Raw genomic sequence first — 20,085 nt, forward strand, 5'->3', positions numbered from 1 at the left:
CTTTTTGGTAATATATAAAATGCTTATAATTTGTGTGGGGTTTTTTTTTTGTATCCTGCAACTTTGCTAAAGTTGTTAATAATTTCAAGCAGTTTTTTGTTGATCCTCATGGATTTTCTAAGCATTGCAGACATATTGTCTGCAAAGATTGATAGTTTTGTTTCCTTATTGCCTGTTCTAATTCTCTTAATTCTCTTAATTTTTTCTTCTATTATTGGTATAGCTAATATTTCTAGTACAACATTAAATATTAGAGGTGATAATGGGAATCCTTGCTTCACCCCGTATTGAAAATATTCATCATATTGGAAAGACTTCTAGCTTATCCTCATTACAGATAATACTTCCTGATGGTTTTAGGGAAATATTGCTTATCTTTTTAAAGTAAGCTCCTTTTATTTCTATGCCCTGTTGTGTTTTTTTTTTTTAATAGGAATGGCTGCTCTATTTTGTAAAGGCTTTTTCTTCTATTGAAATATCATATGATTTCTGTTCATTTTGTTATGATATGTTCAATTATGCATCTACTTTTCCTAATATTGAAGTAGCCCTGCATTCCTGGTATAAATTCCACCTGGTTATAGTGTATGCTCCTTTTGATATATTGCTGTAATCTCTTTGTTAGCACTTTATTTTTTAAAATTGCATCAAGATTTATTAGGGAAATTGGTCTATAATTTTCTTTTTCTGTTTTGGGTATTCTTGGTTTAAGTATCAGCACCATATTTGTCTCATAAAAGGAATTTGGTAGGATTCCTTTTTCACCTATTTCCCCAAAGAGTTTATATACTATTGGGATAAATTCTCTATAAATGTCTGGTAGAATTCAATTGTGAATTCATGTGCTCATAGGGATTTTTTTTCTTAGGATGTTTGTTGATGGTTTGCTCAGTTTCTTTTTCTAAGATTGGTTTATATAAGCATTTTAATTCTTCTGTTGATCTGGTGATTTGTATTTTTGTAGGTATTCTTCCATTTCATTAAGATTGCCATATTTATTGGCATATGATTGTCAAAATAGCTCCTCACCATTATTTTAATTTTCCTTTTCATTGTTGGTGAATTCACCCCTTTCATTTTTTTAATCTTAAAGAGTGCAATTATTTTCTTTTCTTGCCATTACAGCAAGAACATAATTTACACAGGAACCTGTAGCTAGTACAACAACTGAGAAAAAGAGGTGTCCCCCCATCACAGGGGACCAGTTTTCCAACAATGCAAAGATGGAACTAAAGGGCTGAGCTCTTGACCCCTCTCCCTTTCCCCCTCCTTTCACTTTTCCAAAAGAGAAAACAATAATCAAAAGTGACAGAATAAATCAGGACCCAGAACTTTCTAACCAGCAGCTTTGGTGAATGAATATAGAACAAAGGAGTTGAATTTATCAACCATTTATATGTGCACAGGATCCAGAACGCTAGAAGGCAGCTAATCCCCCTCCTCACCTATCCCTATACCCAGAATGGTGGGGTTTAGGAATGATAGGGCAGGTTCCCACCTACAGTTGAGAATGTTTGAAGGTTATATAAGTCATGGACAGATAGGGCTTCTTTTTCTGTACTAAAAGGGATCCAGAGAGAGGCTGAGATAAGGATTCTTGATAAATTCACTTTAGGGATATATCAATCCTGCCTATCCTTTCCAAAGTCCACAGAACTCAGAGCCACATTCTTGGTGATTTTACCACCACTGGGACGTTTCATCTGACTATAGAATGGAAGTTAGACAGGAGGGTTAAAGAAAGGAGGAGTTATATTTGAGGATCCTTAATGCCAAAACAAGGTTTCTCTTTGGTCCCCAGGCCTGGGCTCTCAATCAGGAGGACAAGAAGGAAACACCAAATGGGACAGAGATGTAAGCTCCTGGCCCAATACCCTCCATAGAAGACAGAGGAGCAAACACTCTGCCCTTATCCTCTATGCTCTAAATCTTTCTGCACTGACTTTGAAGTCTGGAGATAAAAGCCCAATGAGCTAGGCAATTATGGTTATAACTCTAGAGCCATATTCTACTCTGAAAATGATAGAATGGGATATATGGGGAGAATAAAGTCTGCAGTAAGACTCTGGAAAGGATGTTGCCAAGGAGAGATGATAAAAACAAGTTTGGTCAAATACTGGGGGTACATTCATAGAAGAATTTCTTCTGTCTCTCCCACCCTCACCCCACCTACCAATGTATCAAACTGGGTTTCCCACTTCTCAGGTCAGGGTAAGAAAACTAGGAAGTCCTCCCTGGACAGAGACTATCTGAAAACAACCTACCAACCCCCCAACCCTTCTATCCAGCACAACAAAGGCTAATTTCTCAGGGTGGAAAGAGGGCAGGAAGGAGGGATACCATCTCCATTCCCAATCATACATGTCAAAAACTTCCCCCAACCAGTCCAGCAGCTCTGTCCTTCATTGTCTTCTTCTTCCCATAGATGCTTTCATCACTGTAGACCACATAGAAAAAATAGTCTTCTTGGGTGTCCTCATAAAATTGGCCCATGGTAGCAGTAGTAGGAGGGATAGTGTTGTTGACAAAGAAGAATAGGGTGTCTTCCAGCCAAAGGTGGATCTGCTTCAGAATTAAGAAGTAGAGCTGGCCAACTGTAAGGTCAGAGGGCACAAGGTACTTCCTTTTATCCAGATCAGGGACTCTGGTTTTAGGTGCCTTGTCCACAATTTCAGTGACTCTGTCAGGGTATTTCTTCTGAATCTTCTCCCCTTCTTTTGTTCCAGTGCTCAAAAGGAGGATCCTCCTTGTATTGGAATTTCATGATGCTCTGCAGTGTCTCTGATCTCCCCTGGGGGCCTGGCTCAGGCAGAATGGATATATGTATTCTCTGAGTCTGGCTTCTCCCAGTCAGTGTCCAGTAAGAGATATGAAGAGCTTTGGTGCTGCCAACCACTGCTGCCCTGCCTGTTCTGCCTCACCAGCCTGCTGAGAGCACTCAGAACTCAATGCCCTTTCATTTTTGATACTAGTATTTTGGTTTTCTTCTTTCCCTTTTTTAATCAAACTAACTAATGGTTTATCTATTTTATTGTTTGTTCTCATAAAACCAGCTTCTAGTTTCATTTGTTATTTCAATGGTTTTCTTACTTTCAATTTTATTCATCTGTTCTTTGATTATCAGGATTTCCAGTTATTGTTAAATTGGAGATTTTTAGTTTGTTCATTTTCTTGTTTTTTTGGGGTACATGCCAAATGCATTGATCTGCTTTTTCTCTATTTTATTGATTTAAACAATTAGAGATAGAAATTTTCCTCTTAGTATGGACTGCATCCCATAAATTTTTATATGTTTTCTTATTGTTGTTATTTTTTCAAAGGAAATTATCTAATGATTTTATGATTTCTTTTTTGACCCATTTGCTTTTGGGATTATATTTTTAATTTTCCAATTAATTTTAAATCTCTTTCCATTGTGTGCTGTTGATTGTAATTTTTATTGCATTATGATCTGAAAATGATATGTTTACTATTTTTGCTTTTTTCATCTGCTTGTGAATTTTGTATGTTCCAGGATATGGTTAGTTTTTGTGTATGGACCCCTGTTCCTGAGAAAAAAGGTATATTCCTTTCTATTCCCTTTCAGTTTTCTCCAGAGATCTATCATATATAAGTTTTCCAGAATTTTTTCACTTCTTAAATTTCTTTCTTGTTTAATTTTTGTTTCAATTTTTGCAGTTCTGAGATGGGAATGTTAAGATCCCCCACTAGTATGGTATTATTATCTATCTCCTCCTGTAACTCATTCAATGACCACTTCAAAAATTTAGATGGTATGTCATTTGGTGCATATATGTTAAGTATTGATATGACTTCATTGTCTACAGTACTTTTCAGCAGGATAGGGTTTCCTTCTTTATCTCTTTTAACTAGATCTATTTTTGCTTTTGCTTTCTCTGAATCATGATTTCTACCCTTACCTTCTTGGCTTCAGCTGAAGCATAATAGGTTCTGTTCCAGCTGCTTACTTTACCCTGTGTGTATCTCTCTGCTTCAGATGTGTTTCTTGTAAACAACATATTGTAGGATTTTGGCTTTTAATCCATTCTTCTATCTGCTTCCATTGAGAGGGTGAGTTCATCTCAATCATGTTTACTGCTATGATAACTAACTGCATATTTTCCTCTCACTCTGAAAATAAACTTCACTTTAATTCCTGATTCATTTGTCTCTAGCCTTCTCTGTTCATCTCCTGACCATTCAGGAGTTAGAGAGGGGTTAAGATCAGTTGACATCACCTGGGTGTGGTTTGGTACAGGCTAAATCTTGTCAGTAAAGTCCTTCATCCATCTAAATAAAGAAATCTGTCTCTACCCAAGACTCCTGGATCCACATGAAGCATAATTTCTAGGAGAACTGGTTTTGGAGTGATATGGGAGAGGGCAGAAGGTGACAAAATATTAGGAGACCCCCTGTTTTCCAGAGCTAAGGTCCAGCAAGCAAGTTGTGCTCTGAGCTTGGCAAGACAACAATCCTTTGTGATCACCGTCTGGATGATCTCACCCTCTGGGCTAGTCACATCACTCACCAGGTATTCTCTGAGCTGGACAACCACTGAACTTAGCTTGGAAAATCCTGCAATGAATCAAACTTGTCACATGCTTGCTCCTCCCTCATTGTCAGGGCTACAACTCATTGGGCAGCCACCAGTATAAGTATTGAGACCTCCCCACTGTTAAGGGCTAAAATTCTAGCTAGTCTGTCTAAAATATCTAATGAGTGGTCGCCAATAAATTATAAGCTTTAGCAAGAGTTAGACTTTTAAGCATTTATTAAGGAAAACAAGAATTTGGTAAAGAGAGAGAGAAAGGCCTAGATTCCTATCTATTAAAGGGAGAGCACATTTCTAGCTCCGCTCTCCACCAGAGTCCAAAAGAAAGAGAGCGAGACTGAGCGCCAGTCTCTTCCTTCCTCCTCCCACTAGTCCGCGTCACTTCCTGATGCCAAAGAAAAGACTCCTGGTCTTGCCCTCAAAGACCTTCGCTTCATGGGCAGAACTCTTCTACAGTAAGTATCCAGCAGGTGGCGTTATTCCAATCGTTACACCACACTACCTCTGCCCCCCCCCCAACTAGGGCAGGGCCTTGGCACATGTGTCTATAGTTCCTCCTTGCTTGTAAGCCTTTTTCTTCACTCTAAAAATAAAACTTCTCTTTGATTCCTGACTTTCCTGTCTCTAGCCTTCTCTGCTCAGCTGTGGCCATTCACAAATTAGCCACTGCTTCTGCCTGGTTGTCAAAGGACTAAGAAAGAAAGGGAGAACGCTAAACTTCCCAAGATATAGATTAGTAATTATTTCTCACAGAGGTGACTGGGAATATTGTCATATATTGTCTTCTGGAAGCCAGCAGATAAGGGGAGAGGAAGGGTCAGGATGTATGGACATTTTTAGCAAGAACAAGAGATTTGGTACAACCTGAAAAGAGGTCTTGATGTAGGGGGTGGGTTTAGTTGATCAAATTGATAGTGAGGTGTCCCAAAGAATTACAAGACTCAGGGACTCAGTTTCCCAAGTTTTATTGCAACACTGTGAGTGACCACAGGGAGAGCCCCCAAAGGAGAAAGGTGTCTCAAAGTGGGAGAGGAAAATGGTTATATTTCTAGTAAGAAAAAGTAGCTTATCTCCTCATTATCTTAATCTCCTCCTTGTGGGAGGTTCATGGGAGGTCTTATGCTAATTTGGAGCTCCTGGGGGCTTCAGCCAAGCCAGGAGAGAGGTACCTTTTCCTTGGAGGTGTGTTTTTGGGGTTTACAAGTCATAAGGTGAACCTAAGGACACATTTGGCCTTTTCTGCACATGTTCCCAAGGACAGGCTTAAACTTGTCAGGCCCAGAGGGTCTCTGTGTTTGTGGTATCTCTTTATTTTAGATCTGGTTTCTAGGTGTTCTGTCATCTAGGAATATCAGTGGTTGCTAATAAATGGTTAATGGTCCCTGGTTACTGTCTCTGTTGATGATGAGGGTTGATAGGGAAAAACCCCCTTGGTTACTGTAAGAACACAAACTTCAGCCTCTCTGTTAACCCTTTTAGGTACTATTGATCTTGGGTTATCTGTTAACTCCTTTGTGCCTCCTCCATCAGTCTGAATAAAAGGCAAGTTTAGTAATGATAACATGGAGTGTTTTTTTTTTTTTAATTTTTTGCGGGGCAATGAGGGTTAAGTGACTTGCCCAGAGTCACACAGCTAGTGTCAAGTGTCTGAATCTGGATTTGAACTCAGATCCTCCTGAATCCAGGGCCGGTGCTTTTATCCACTGCGCCACCTAGCTGCCCTAACATGGAGTTTTAAGCAATGTTTCTTGAGCTTGAGAAGGAAAGATGATGGGGAGGTAAGTTTCTGTGGCATGAAGTTTGCACAATAGAATTCTGCCTCTGGGTTGGGCTAAAATGAATGAAGAAAAGAAAGAACATTTATAAGGTGCCTATAACATGACCAGTGCAGTGCTATACGCTGGAGTGACAAAGAGAAAGCAAGCAAGTAAGGCCTTGTGCTCAAGTTGGCTCCATTCTTGTGATGGAAGGCAATACATATAGGGGAATTAAGGCCAGGGAGGAGTTTTGGATAAGGAAGTCAGAGGGAATGGGTATTCAGAGTTCTAAGGACCTTTGGGTGTCATGTCATTTCAAGGAAGAAAGGAGGTGATTGGATGATTTGTACTGAGAGCTAGTCAGAAGGGGGAGTGAAGAGACATGGCAGAAACCATTTATTGTTAACATTAAACTTTGTAACATGAATTTATCTGCACTATAGGACCACAGCTTAAGAGCTAGAGGAAACCTGGGAGGTTATTTAGTTCAATGCTCCCATTTCCCAGATGAGGAAACTGAGAAAGGCTTAGAGAGGGCCTTCATGTCTCTACATAAATTATAGGGGGTGGGATTTGAGCCCACTTTCTACATCTGTCAATCCAGTTCCTTTTTCACTGTCCTATGCATTTGGTGCCCAGTAAACATTAATAAACAGTATCAAATATTTATAGAAAGCAGTTCTATTAGATGAAGCCTGGCCCTAGGATTTCCTTAGTGTAGGGGCCTCCCAGGGGAGGAAAATGCCTCTAGGAACACACATCAATCAGCACAATATTTTTGCTACAACATTTACTCTAAGGAAATTGCCTAGAGGGACATGACTTGAATAGAGTCACACCACAAGTGTGTGCCAGAAGTAGGATTTGAAAACAAGTCGTCCTAGCTTTAGCATTCATTCTGTCTCCATTCCATAGCATTGCTCCTGCTCCTCCTCCTCCTCTTTCTCCTCCTTCCCCTCCTCCTTTTCCTCTCCTGCCTCCTCCTCCTTCTTCTTCTCCTCCTCCTCCTCATTCTACTTATTATTATTATTATTATTATTATATCATTATTACTACTTAAACCAGCCACTGACATTTATGACACCTTGGGGTTGAATTCCCACTTGGCATTTTACATAGAAGGCAATCCATCATGGAATCACTGATGGGGGATTTTCTTTCCGGCATCCAATTCATCTATACATCAATCAATCAGGCAAGAGTCAGTCAATAAACATTTATTAGGCATCTACTATGTAGCAGGCACTCTGCTAAGCCCTGTTCTCAACATTTGGGATACACAGACAAAGAACGAAGCAATCCTTACTCTCAAAGAGTTTGTATTCTTATAGACAACAAGGCAATATGAAAAAACAAACAATGAATATAAATGGAACAGGAACAAATGAGTATAACTTGTGTAAATACAAGATGCTTGCAGATAAGAAAGCAGTAGTTGTGGAGGGGATCTGGAAAGGCTTTAAGAAGAAGGTGGTGCTTGAGCAGCATCTGGAGGGAAGAGAGGTGCTCCAGAAATCAGAAGGGAGGAGCCCGACTCCAGGGCTTTCTCATAGAGCTGTATGGCCTCTCCTGGTTCTCCCTTCTTTTATTGATGAACTCCAGGAGATTCAAACTCTCCACATCTGATGCATTTCTCTGAAGACGCTTTTTTGCTAACTTCTCCAAAGCACTTAGAAGATGTTTTTTTGTAATTTTATTTTCTGTGTTTATTTTGAGGCCTTCCAGGTAATGGGTGAGAGCATCAGCCTCAGACTTCCTGTAAAACTGCAGAAAGTTCCCATAGTGATAGTGGACATCTTGCCTCAGATGATCTGGAAGGTACTTCATGTTCAATACCTTCTGGTAGCTTTCTTCTGCTTTGTTGAAATCACCTGCTTCTGCATACATGTCGCCTAGTTCTATATAACTTGCCTCCAATGTGGTTCTATACTCTATTGAAGTTTTAAAATGAAATATGGCCGACTGAATTGCATCGTCACAATCTTGTCTATCCCTGCCTCGTGGCTGGTGGTTAGTAGCCCTCTTGATTTGCTTCATTTTTTTCTTGTAACAAAGTCCCATCTGGTAATGCAGGACAGCAGAGGATGGAGTGTCCTGCAAAGCAGTTTCTAATAAAGGAAATGCTTTCTTCAGGCACCCTTGTCTGTAGTAAAATTTGGCTGCATAGCGAAAGAGGTAGGGCTGAGATGACATACTGTCTAAAGCCTCTTGCAGGTACTTTTCTCCTTCCTCTTCTTGATCCAAGGCCTGGAGCTTCATTGCAAGGAGAACTTTAATGTAAGCATCTTTTGGGTTGAGTGTGACTGCCCGCATTAGTGGTTCTAGAGAGATACTAGGATCTTCATTGCCAATATGATCCAGACGATACATGGCGATTGCAAATCCAGTGTTAAATTCAGGGTTCTCAGGCTCTGATTCCAGGGCTTTTTGGAAACAAGCTTTGGCCCCTTCATAATACTCCTTTACAAATTTGAGCAGGGCCCACCCTTCCTCACAGTCAATTTCTGGATGTTCCACTTTATAGCGGAAAGGACTTGAAAGCCTCTTACAACTTGCTTCTACCTTATCCAGGTAAGTCTGGGCTTCAGAGAGTCTGTCCATGCGATAGTAAATCCAGGCATAGTTTCCCCAGGTCACAAGGCTTTTTATCTGTGCTTGATCATCAGGAAGCTGTTGAATCAACTCTTCAGCTTTTCTCAAGCTTTCCAAAGCCTGCTCATTTTGACCCATCTCCTGCCTCACGTAGGCCAATGTGTTGTGAATTCCCACATTGAATTTTGTGTCCAGGAACTCAATCTCATTCAGAATTCTGTTTTCGAGATCATTCAGGTCTATGTCTATTCTCAGTAAATCCCATGTAAAGTGACATCTCACCTCATGCAGGGCATCCAACATTGTATCCTTCTGAGACATCTTACTGTGTATAGAAATAGGATATTCCATCATGAGCTATTGAACAAAAAGAGGAAACTAGAATGACCACTGCCTACCTCTACTCCCATTTCAGAGAAACACTTAGAATGTCCTTTAAAAACTTTCCTCCTCTTTCATTATTAAGAATACCCTGCTTGGGGCAGCTAGGTTGTGCAGTACATAGAGCACTGGCCTTGGAGTCGGTAGTACCTGAGTTCAAATCTAGCCTCAGACACTTGAAACTTACTGGCTGTGTGACCCTGGGCAAGTCACTTAACCCCCATTGCCTCACAAAAACCAAACAAACAAACAAAAATACCAAACCACTTCACAAAAGTAGAAATTCAAACTACCCACTGACTAGCCATTTCACCTTGTACAAGTCACTTCCTTCCTGGGCCTCAGCTTCTTTATAGGTAAAGTGAAGGGGGCTGGATGAGATTATCTTTAAGTTCCTTTCCAACTGTATGATCTATATAACTGAAGTTTTGAGGAGAAGGGACAGGGTTCATCTATATCAAAATTTCTCTGTATAATTTTCATTCCTCCAAAAGGAGAAGTCTTTTTATGTCAAATGTCCCTTTGTTCCCAGGAGCCCAAGTTCAGACTAGGATCATGGATAAGGCCGAAGGGGATAAAGTATAGCCAAAGGGAAAAAAAATGAACCAACTGATAAACTACTTATCTGTAGGGAGTGGTGTGGACTGTTGGGAAAATAGAAACTAGAAATGATGCTGATTTACAATGAGGTGGAAGTCAGTTTGAGGAAAGGTCACTTAATACTGAATGCTGAAAGCTGTGACAGAGGTTTGGTTAAGAACATGGAGTTATTTTTTAATTGAGATCTGTTTTTAAAAATCCCTCTCATTTCTGATAATATTCCTTCTCCTATACTACCTGTATGAGTGCATTTGTGACTGAGTACACTCACTACCTTGTGTTATTTGAGCTCTTTATCCAGGTACCTGAAAAGAGTTGTTTGAAGACTGACTGTATTAACTAAGCAGCATAATTGCTTGACAATCCTTTCTAGTGACTGAGAGTAAACCTAGCTGGACCTGTAGAAAGTAGTAACACTTAAGCCAATCAATCTCATACCTGCTTTGAAGCAGATCCTGAATTATTTGATGGTGGTGGTTTGTGGACCTTCCAGTGACATCCCTTTCTTCAAAGACTAACCTGACTGCAAATTATGTGACTATGAATATATACTGTTTATTGTCTTTTTGGAGACAACTTTACCTTTAGCAACTCCCTGAACTTTGGTTATGGGGCCTTCAGAACTATACTGATTTTTGATAGATCTCCCATTCAAGACATCTTTTAATCAAGCCTTAGCACCAATGATGCCTTCTGATTTATGTATAAAAGGCTACATCCTTGACCCCTGGAATTCCTAAATCCCCTGCCCCTTTGGAATGGGACAGACTGCCTCACTCTCTTCTAAGCCTACCTTTCCCTCCAAAATTCCTTAGCAACCTTCGTTTAAATTGTGTATGAACCAGGCAGCTAGGTGGTACAGTGGATAAAGCACCAGCCCTGGATTCAGGGGGACTTGAGTTCAAATCCTGCCTCAGACACTTGACATTTACTAGCTGTATGACCCTGGGCAAGTCACTTTAAAAAATAAAGGGGGGGGGGGCGGCTAGGTGGTGCAGTGGATAAAGCACTGGCCCTGGATTCAGGAGTACCTGAGTTCAAATCTGGCCTCAGACACTTGACACTTACTAGCTGTGTGACCCTGGGCAAGTCACTTAACCCCCATTGCCCTGCAAAAAATAAAAAATAAATTAAAAAAATAAATAAATAAAGGGGCAGCTAGGTGGCGCAGTGGTTAAAGCCCAGGTCCTGGATTCAGGAGGTTCTGAGTTCAAATCTAGCCTCAGACATTTGACACTTACTAGCTGTGTGGTCCTGGGCAAGTCACTTAACTGGCATTGCCCCGCCCCTTTATCTAAGTTCACAAACATTGGCTTTCTCTGGTTTCCTTCCCTTTTAGGAAAAAGCAGACTTAAATCTCAAGAACAGGCCTTTAAACTCTAAAGTCTTCCCCTTTGGGGAGAGATTTAAATCCTTCAAGTGAGCATTTGTTTTGGTTTACACCACCCATTGATCAATCTGTGATAAGAATGAAGTTTTTTTTTTTGGTTTGTTTGTTCCTTTGTTAGAAAGAAAGAAAGAAAGAAAGAAAGAAAGAAAGAAAGAAAGAAAGAAAGAAAGAAAGAAAGAAAGAAAGAAAGAAAGAAAGAAAGAAAGAAAGAAAGAAAGAAAGAAAGAAAGAAAGAAAGAAAGAAAGAAAGAAAGAAGCTAAGAATAAAGACTCTTCTTTGGGGCAGAATGATCTGGAAGATATTTGGGGAAAGTAATTTCATCTAAAGCCAGATTAACTAGTGGGATACAATGTGGTATAAAGGAGAACAACAGGAAGTAGGATTATTATTTGACTTTGGGAAACTCCATCGTCCTGAACCTCAATTTCCTTATCAGTGATAAAAGAATATAGGGCCAATTAGACTATGGTTTGTAAGATAACTTTGGTTTGGGGGTATATAGAGTGTGCAGTTATGATGAGATATACTAGCTGAAATGTCCTAAGGTATTAGAGATATGGGACTGGGTGAAAGAAAGAGAGAAATACCACTTGTCAGTCTGTATTCAATCAATATCACTTCTTTCTCTGGAGGTGGACAGTATGTTTCATAGTTAGTCCTTTGGGATTGTTTTGGATCATTGAATTGCTGAGAACAGTTAAGTCATTCAGAGTTCTTCATTGAACAATAATGTTGTTACTGTCTACAATGTTCTCCTTTTTCTGCTCACTTCATTATGTTCATGTAAAACTTTTCAAGTTTTGGGGGGCAGCTAGGTGGCGCAGTAGATAGAGCACCAGCCCTAGAGTCAGGAGGACCTGAGTTCAAATCTGGCCTCAGACACTTAACACTTACTAGCTGTGTGACCCTGGGCAAGTCACTTAACCCTAATTGCCTCCCCGCCTTCTCCCCCAAAAAACCCCACCAAACCTTTCAAGTTTTTCTAAAATCATTTTGGTTGTCATTTCTTATAGAACAACAATAGTCCATTACAATCATATACCAGAGCTTGCTTAGCCATTCCCAAAATGATGGACATTCCTTTGATTTCCAATTCTTAGCCACCACAAAGAGCTAATTGTGGCTTTTCAGGAGTCTCTTGTCACTATTGTTAAATGGAGTTAGGCACTTCTAGGTAAGACCACATATTTTCCTGCCCTTTTATTTCCAGTTAAGGAGAAATAGTTTGGGATTAAAGAAAAAAACAATGACACTTGAGAACATGACTCTGTGTTGGTATATTTAAATATGTGCATGTACATGCATATAAACATACCAATATGTATACTTTTATGAATCTATTAATAAATATATGTCCAGTGACCCAGGATTTCCTTCTACTTTCATCATTTTGTGCCTTCACTCTTGCAGGAGCCTCCTAAACATTTTCACTTGACTCCAGTCTTTCCTTCTATAAGCCCCTCTTGCATAAGACTGCCTACTTAATATTCCTTACCTACCTTCTTTCATCAGATCATGTCCCCATTTGTAAACCCTTGAATGGTTCCCTACTCTCTAGAGGGTAAAGTCCCAATTCCTTCATTGGATCCTCATTTGACATTGTCTTGGAGGTTGAACTCTCTACCCCACCTGGGCTCTATGAGCCCTTGCCTTCACTGGGTATGAAGGATGCCCATCCTTTAAGTTTGATAAAACAACAGCTAGAAAATGTCAAAGCCAATAGAAGAGAAAGAAAGCAAGCTCTTTACCTCAAGATTGATTCCTGGTTATTTCGTTGTGGTTCTGAAGGGATGTGGAAGAGTCTGGTTTCCTCTTCAGAAGCCAAGTGTGAAGAGTCTCTCAGGCTGGGCAAGATAGAGCTATATAACCTAAGGAAGAGCATTCCATTAGGTCACCAGCATGTGATTTGGAGAACTTGAAACTGACTCAAAGTAAGTTAGAAGAACTGGAAGTGCTCTTATTACTGGGACAATGGGATGCTGAAAGACATGGACTTGTTTTTGTGTTTTTTTTTTTAATTCATACTTCCTGTCTTTTTTTCTTCTATTACCTTCATTTCTAAATGTTTACCTATTCTCTGCCCACCCTAACTTCCCACCAACCCCCTTCTCTTTCTACCCCACTCTCACTTTGCCCAGGGAACCATTCCTTGTGGCAAAGAATATACCTGAATGAAAGGAATAAGCCATCAGGATAGACCCTTACCTGGGGAAGAATGATTTGGAAATGTTTGGGCAAATTTTTTATTAAAAATCATACTAACTAGTGTTAGAGAAAATGATGTAAGGCAGTATGGAGTTGAAACTCAGATTTTTAAAAAATGGATTTCTGTGGGCTGCATAGTGACTAAGAAAACCTCAATCTTCTTTATGTTTTATTATATATTTGATTTTAATCTGGTTGAGTCTTTTGGAGTTTTGCTGGCTACTTGAGGTGTGATGGTTGTGAATTGGACACCTCTGGTGGTAGGTAACAAAGAGCAAGAAGTGGGACAACTGTTTGATCTTGGACAATTCACTTCTCTGAACCTTGGTTTCCTTACCTACAAATGAGCACATAGGACCAAGGAAGTGAAGTGTAACATCTTATCATTTTAAAGGTGAATTTGGCACAGATAGGCCCCCAGCCACACTGTCCAGCTAACTTTCTTGTTCCATCTGCTCCCTCTGGTGGCTGCAAATAACACTTGTCCTCTCTGCCCTGTTACTGCAACCAGGCACTCTGTTTTCCTGCAGGTGCCCACAGTCCACTGGATCCCTGTCCCTCACTGCTGCACTCACCAAGTGTCTCCCTACAATCATAGACTGGGACACATCTGTTCAATTTAGCTGGGCTTGGCAACCCTCAACTGTGGAAGGTCTTTCAGTCTTTTCCTACTCAACCTTCAGTCCCCTACACTGTCTGTGAGATGAAACTTTCTAAAGCCAAAGCTGCTTCTCATCCCAGCTGCCTCCAGAACTTGTTTGTTATTTCTGCAGTCAGTCTGGAGGTGTTTGCAATGTAGTCAGGGGAATCCTCCAACCCTGGAAGTGCAGCCGTTTGGGGATAATTTCTAAGAAATAATGAAAAAAATTTTTTTGAATTCCAAATTCTATCCCTCCCTTTCTTTCCCCTTCTCTAAAGTGGCAAGCAATCAGATAAAGGTTATACATGTGCAATTATGTAAAATATTTTCTTATCATTAATTGTGTATAAGAAGATACAGATGAAAGAAAGAAAATGAAAGAAAAAAAGTGAAAAATAGCATGCTTCACTCAGTGTTCAATCAATAGCAGTTCTTTTTCTGGTGGTAGATAGTATGCTTCATTAGTAGTCCTTTGGGATTTTCCTGGGTCATTGTATTGCTGAAAATGGTTGTCATTCACAAATCTGGCTTAACCATTATTCCTGTACCATATTTTCCTCATTCTGCTTACTTAAATATGCATGAGTTCATGTAAGTCTTTCCAAGTTTTTCTGAAATCATCCTGCTTGTCATTTCTTATAGCACAATAATATTCCATTGCAATTATATACCACAGCTTTTTTAGCCATTCCCCAATTGATGGGCATCCCCTTTTTCCCCCCTAATTCTTGGCCAGCAGAAAAAATAAGCTTCTCTAAATATTTTTGTACAAATAAGTTCTTTTCTCTTTTGTGGATGTTTTTGGGATATAAACCTAGCAGTGGTATTTGCTGGATCAAAAGGTATGCAGAGTTTCATAGCCCTTTGGGCAAACTTCCAATTTACCCTCCAGAATGTTTGGATCTTCTCACAACTCCACCAACAGTGCATTAGCATCCCAAATTTCCCACATTCCCTCCAACACACACATTTTCTGTTTTTTTGGTATGTCATATTAGTCATTCTGATATGTGTGAGGTGGTACATCAGAGTTATTTTAATTTGCATTTCTGTGATTAGTAGTGATTTGGGGCATTTTGATATGACTATTGATGACTTTGATTTCTTTGTCTTAAAAATGCCTATTCTTATCCAGTAACCTTTTATCAAATGGGGAATGATTTGTATCCTTATAAATTTGACTCTGTTCTATTTATTTGGGAAATGAGGTCTTTGTTAGAGATACTTGTCACAAAACTTCTTTCCTAGTTTTCTCCATTGCTTACAATTTTGCTTGCATTGTGGTTGGTTTTTTTTTTCTGCATGTAAAAGCTTTTAAATTTTACATAATCATAATTATCACTTTTATATTTTGTAGTGCTCTCTATATCTTCTTTGGTTCTAAATTCTTCTCCTGTCCATAAATCTCACAGATAAACCATTGCATGCTCTCTTAATTTGCTTATGGTATCACCCCTTATGTGTAAATAATGAACCCATTTTGACCTTATTTCAGTATAAGGTATGAGATGTTCTATACCTAGAGTCTGCCAAACTGTTTTCTATTTTTCCCAGCAGTTTTTGCCAAATAATGGGTTTTGGTGTCAAAAGCTTGGATCTTTGGGTTTATCATATAGTAGTTTATTATAGTCATTCACTATAATGCCATTCATATCCATTCTGTTCCACTGATCTACAACTCTTTTTCTTAGCCAGTACCAAATGTTTTTATAATTACCACTTGATAATACAGTTTGACATCTGGTATGACTAAACCACCTTCTTTCAATTTTTTTCCCATTGATTCCCTTGATATTCTTGAGCATTTGTTCTTCCAGATGAATTTTGTTATTGTTTTTGTAGATCTATAAAATAATTGTTTGATCATTTGATTGGCATGGCACTAAACAAATGTAGGTAGGATTCTCATTTTTATTATATTAACTTTGCCTGCCCATGAGGAAATAATATTTTCCTAATTGTTTACAACTGGCTTTATTTGTGTGAAAAGTGTTTTATAGTTGTGTTCATATAGTTAATGTGTCTGTCATGGCAGGTAGGCTACCTAGTATTTTATATTATCTACAGTTATTTTAAATGGAATTTCTTCTTCTGTCTGTTGCTGCTGGAATTTTTGGTAACATATAAACATCCTGATGATTTATGTGGCATTTATTTTGTATCCTGCAACTTTGTTAAAGTTTTTAATAATTTCAAGTAATTTTTTGTTGATCCTCCTGGATTTTCTAAGTATAACATATTGTCTGCAAAGATTGATAGTTTTGTTTCCTCATTGCCTATTCTAAGTCCTTTAATTTCTTTTTCTTCTCTTATTGGTATAGCTAACATTTCTAGTACAACATTAAATAATAGAGGTGATAATGGGAATCCTTGCTTCACCCCTGTATTGAAAATATTCATTATAATGGAAAGGCTACTAGCTTATCCTCTTTACAGATAATGCTTGCTGATGGGTTTAGGGAAATATTGCTTATCTTTTCAAAGTAAGCTCCTTTTATTTCTATGCTCTCTCTTTTTTAAAAAATAGGAATGGCTGCTATATTTTTGTCAAATGGTTTTTCTTCTATTGAAATAATCATGTGATTTCTGTTCATTTTGATGCATCTACTTTTCCTAATATTGAACCAGTCCTGCATTCCTGGTATAAATTCCACCTGGTTATAGTGTATGCTCCTTGTGATATATTGCTGTGATCTCTTTGTTAGCACTTTATGTAAAAAAAATTTGCACCAATATTCATTAGGGAAATTGGCCTATAATTTTCTTTTTTCTGTTTTGGCTATTCTTAGTTTAAGTATCAGCACCATGTTTGTCTCATAAAAGGAATTTGGTAGGATTCCTTTCTTCATCTATTTTCTCAAAGAGTTTATATACTATTGGGATTAATTCTTCTTTAAATATCTGGTAGAATTCAATTGTGAATTCATGTGGTTGTAGGGACTTTTTCTTAGGAAGTTTGTTGATGACTTGCTCAATTTCTTTTTCTAAGATTGGGTTATATAAGTATTTTAATGCTTAGTCAATTGCATCAAATTCAAATGTCTTTGCCTTGTGCTATGAGATTTCCTTTAAGCATTTTGGAATTTCATACCTTCTTCTGTCAAACAATGGGCTTAGGTAGGGTGATCTTGAACCTCCCTTCCTCTTCTAAGATAGTTTTGTTACGGGAATGCAGTAGGACCCCAAGAAATCTAAATATCCCAACCCCCCAAGGAATCCTTGAACTCTCCCAGGAGAGGGGCAACTCTGCCTCCAACGTCAGGAATGGGTATTGCCAAGCAAGACCCTGGTACACTCATATGCAAGATATGGATAGGTGCTGCATATTTTACTGATGCCCCACTATCCCAAGATCCCCTCCCTGTTGTTACATTTCCCTCCCAGTTCTTTGTAATGCCCTTCCCTCCCTTTTTTCTGGTAACAATACAAAAGACCAGTCTTTTCTTGCTCAAGCAGGACAGTCACCAAGGTGATCTGTTCCCTGGCCATATTTCTCTCTCCTAATAAATCTTTTTATTTTTTTATTTTACAAGATTCATGATGAGTCTCCAGTTCTTTGGGTAGGCTAGCCACCTTGATCCAGGTCACAAGTCCCATCAAACAGTTTGACTCCAGTTTGGCACCAGATCAGTGGTGCTGTCTATTGGCATTGGCATTGTATTGGCAATGTCCATGAGATTTCAGTTCAGGGCTCTCTCTATCATGTGTCTATAAAATTGCATTCATGGTCTCATTCATAACAGGAAGGAATACTGAATGAATGAATTCAGGAGGTGTACTGTGTCTGGCAAGAAGACTTCTATTACACAGAAGTTTGAGAATCATCTTTCTTTCTTTCTTTTGGTTGTTGAGGCAGTTGGGGATAAGTGACTTGCCCAGGGTCACACAGCTAGTAAGTGCCAAGTGTCTGAGGTCAGATTTGAACTCAGGTCCTCCTGAATCCAGGACCTGTGTTTTATTCAATGTACCACCTAGCTGCCCCTTGAGCATCATCTTGCAATCCATAAGGGTTTCTAAGCACCTTTCAAGATCCAAGCAAAGTATTAATTGCTATGAATTACAAGAGAAAAACATAACATATTCTGAAATCCTCAGGGAGATTAGCTCTTGATCAATGACAGTATATAAAAAGACTTTGCATTTTATACCTGGAAGTTCAGTAAATATATCTATGTCTTCTATAGGACAGGTAGGTGGCTACAACTGGAGCCATCTCCAGTGGTCCTGATCTATATCTTGCCACCTGACCCAAAAGTCTCTGGAGGAGAGTGAGGTTGATGGCTTTTTGAAGCCCTGCCTCACTTAAATGCAATTCATTGAAAGTCAAGATATCAACACCCCTCTTCCCACCCCTACCCTCTTCTACTTATGGGGAATCAATCATACTCTTACCTACAAGTGCTCTCCCCAAAGGAATATATGTTTTGATTGCTTAAAATTCACAAGATGTCTTAGGGCTTACCTAGATTATTTTTTTAAGGACCATGCCTCAACCCCAAATCACTCTGGCTCTTCTTGATTGGCCAACAAGAGGCCCATGTTTGGCCTCTTAATGCCTCAGACTGAGTGTAAATAGCAATAGTTTCTGTTTTGGCCAGAAACAGCTAGGGTCTTCCCCATCTAGACGGATTTATTGATTGATTGAATTTTGTCTAGGTAAAAGAGGTCATTCTTTGACTCATATCTTATCTAGCCTTAATCATTGAGTGAGTGTTGCTTTAGGCAAACTTTGAACTAAGAAAAGCCTTAGCTTAAAAGGCCAAGGTTTCCCACTACATCCGGGCCATCTCCAGTCACACTGATGTATGTCTTACCACTGGACCCAGATGGCTCAGTAGGAGACAGTGAGGCTGGTGACTTTGCACAGCCTTTCCTCACTTATATCCAATTCACTGCATGTCATGACATCACCTCCCAATATCATGGTCCTCCTCGGGACCGAAGGACAAACAACAAGAGGTAACATGGTAGATAGAGCACTGAGCCTGGATTCAGAAAGAACAGAATCAAAGAGCCAACTGTGGCTTTTTCACTGTGGCTTTTGGGAGTCTTTTTTCACTATTGTTAAACGGAATTAGGCACTCTTGGGGAAGAACACATATTTTCCTGTCCTGTTTCCAGTGAAGGAAAAGTATTTTTGGATTAAAGAAATAAACACTGAAACTTGGGAACATGACTCTGTGTATGCATATTGAAATGTGTGCATGTACATGAATATATACACACAAAAATGTATACATGTATGCATATATTTATACATATATGTCCAGTGACCCAGGACTCAGGATTTGCTTCTAAGTTCATCATCTCATGCCTGGACTCTTTCAGGAGCCTCATAAACAATCTCACCTGACCCCAGTCTCTCCTTCCACTAGTCCTTCTTGCAAGCCACTGCCAGCTTAATATTTCTAAGATATCCCATTTCATCGCATCCTGTCTACATTGGTAAATCCTTGAATCGTTCCCTACTCTCATTGTATCCTTATTTGACGTTGATGATATACTCTCTTGGAGGGTGAGCTCTCTCTCCCAACTGAGCTGTATGAGCCCCTGCCTTCAGTGGGTATGAAGAATGCTCATCCATTTAAGTCTGATAAAATAGCAGCTAAAAAGTGTCAACAGTGATAGAAGAGAAAGAAAGCAAGCTCTTTACCTCAAGACTGATTCCCAGTTACTTCTTTGTGGTTCTGAAAGGATGTGGAAGAGTTTCATTTCTTCTTCAGAAGCCAGATGTGCAGATTCTCTCAGGTTGTGCAAGGCAAAGCTATATAGCCTAAGAATAAGCATTTCATTAGTTCATGTGTCTGTCGTCTGGGGAAATAGAAACTGAAACTTAATACTGGGACAGAGGGTGTTGAAAAACATGGAATTTTTTAAAAAACAACAACAACAATACTTCCTGTATTTTGTCATTCTATTGCCTATCAATAGTAGATAAAAGAGTTAACAAAGAAACTAAGGTTTGTG

General features: G+C 39.1%; 1 protein-coding gene and 1 pseudogene across 1 annotated transcript; both read right to left on the bottom strand.

The window, feature by feature from the left end:
• Positions 1 to 2,355: 2,355 nt before the first annotated feature.
• Positions 2,356 to 2,939, bottom strand: LOC122739826 (annotated as a pseudogene).
• Positions 2,940 to 7,510: 4,571 nt separating this feature from the next.
• LOC122739825 (interferon-induced protein with tetratricopeptide repeats 1-like) lies at positions 7,511 to 19,885 on the bottom strand. The gene is given in 4 exon segments (XM_043981525.1): positions 7,511 to 7,893; positions 7,896 to 9,226; positions 13,022 to 13,141; positions 19,772 to 19,885. Coding segments are annotated over 4 exon segments (1,635 nt in total). The 5' UTR covers positions 19,831 to 19,885; the 3' UTR covers positions 7,511 to 7,768.
• Positions 19,886 to 20,085: the final 200 nt, after the last annotated feature.

The sequence above is a fragment of the Dromiciops gliroides genome, chromosome 2 (assembly GCF_019393635.1).
Source record: "Dromiciops gliroides isolate mDroGli1 chromosome 2, mDroGli1.pri, whole genome shotgun sequence".
Classification (NCBI taxonomy): Eukaryota; Metazoa; Chordata; class Mammalia; order Microbiotheria; family Microbiotheriidae; genus Dromiciops; species Dromiciops gliroides.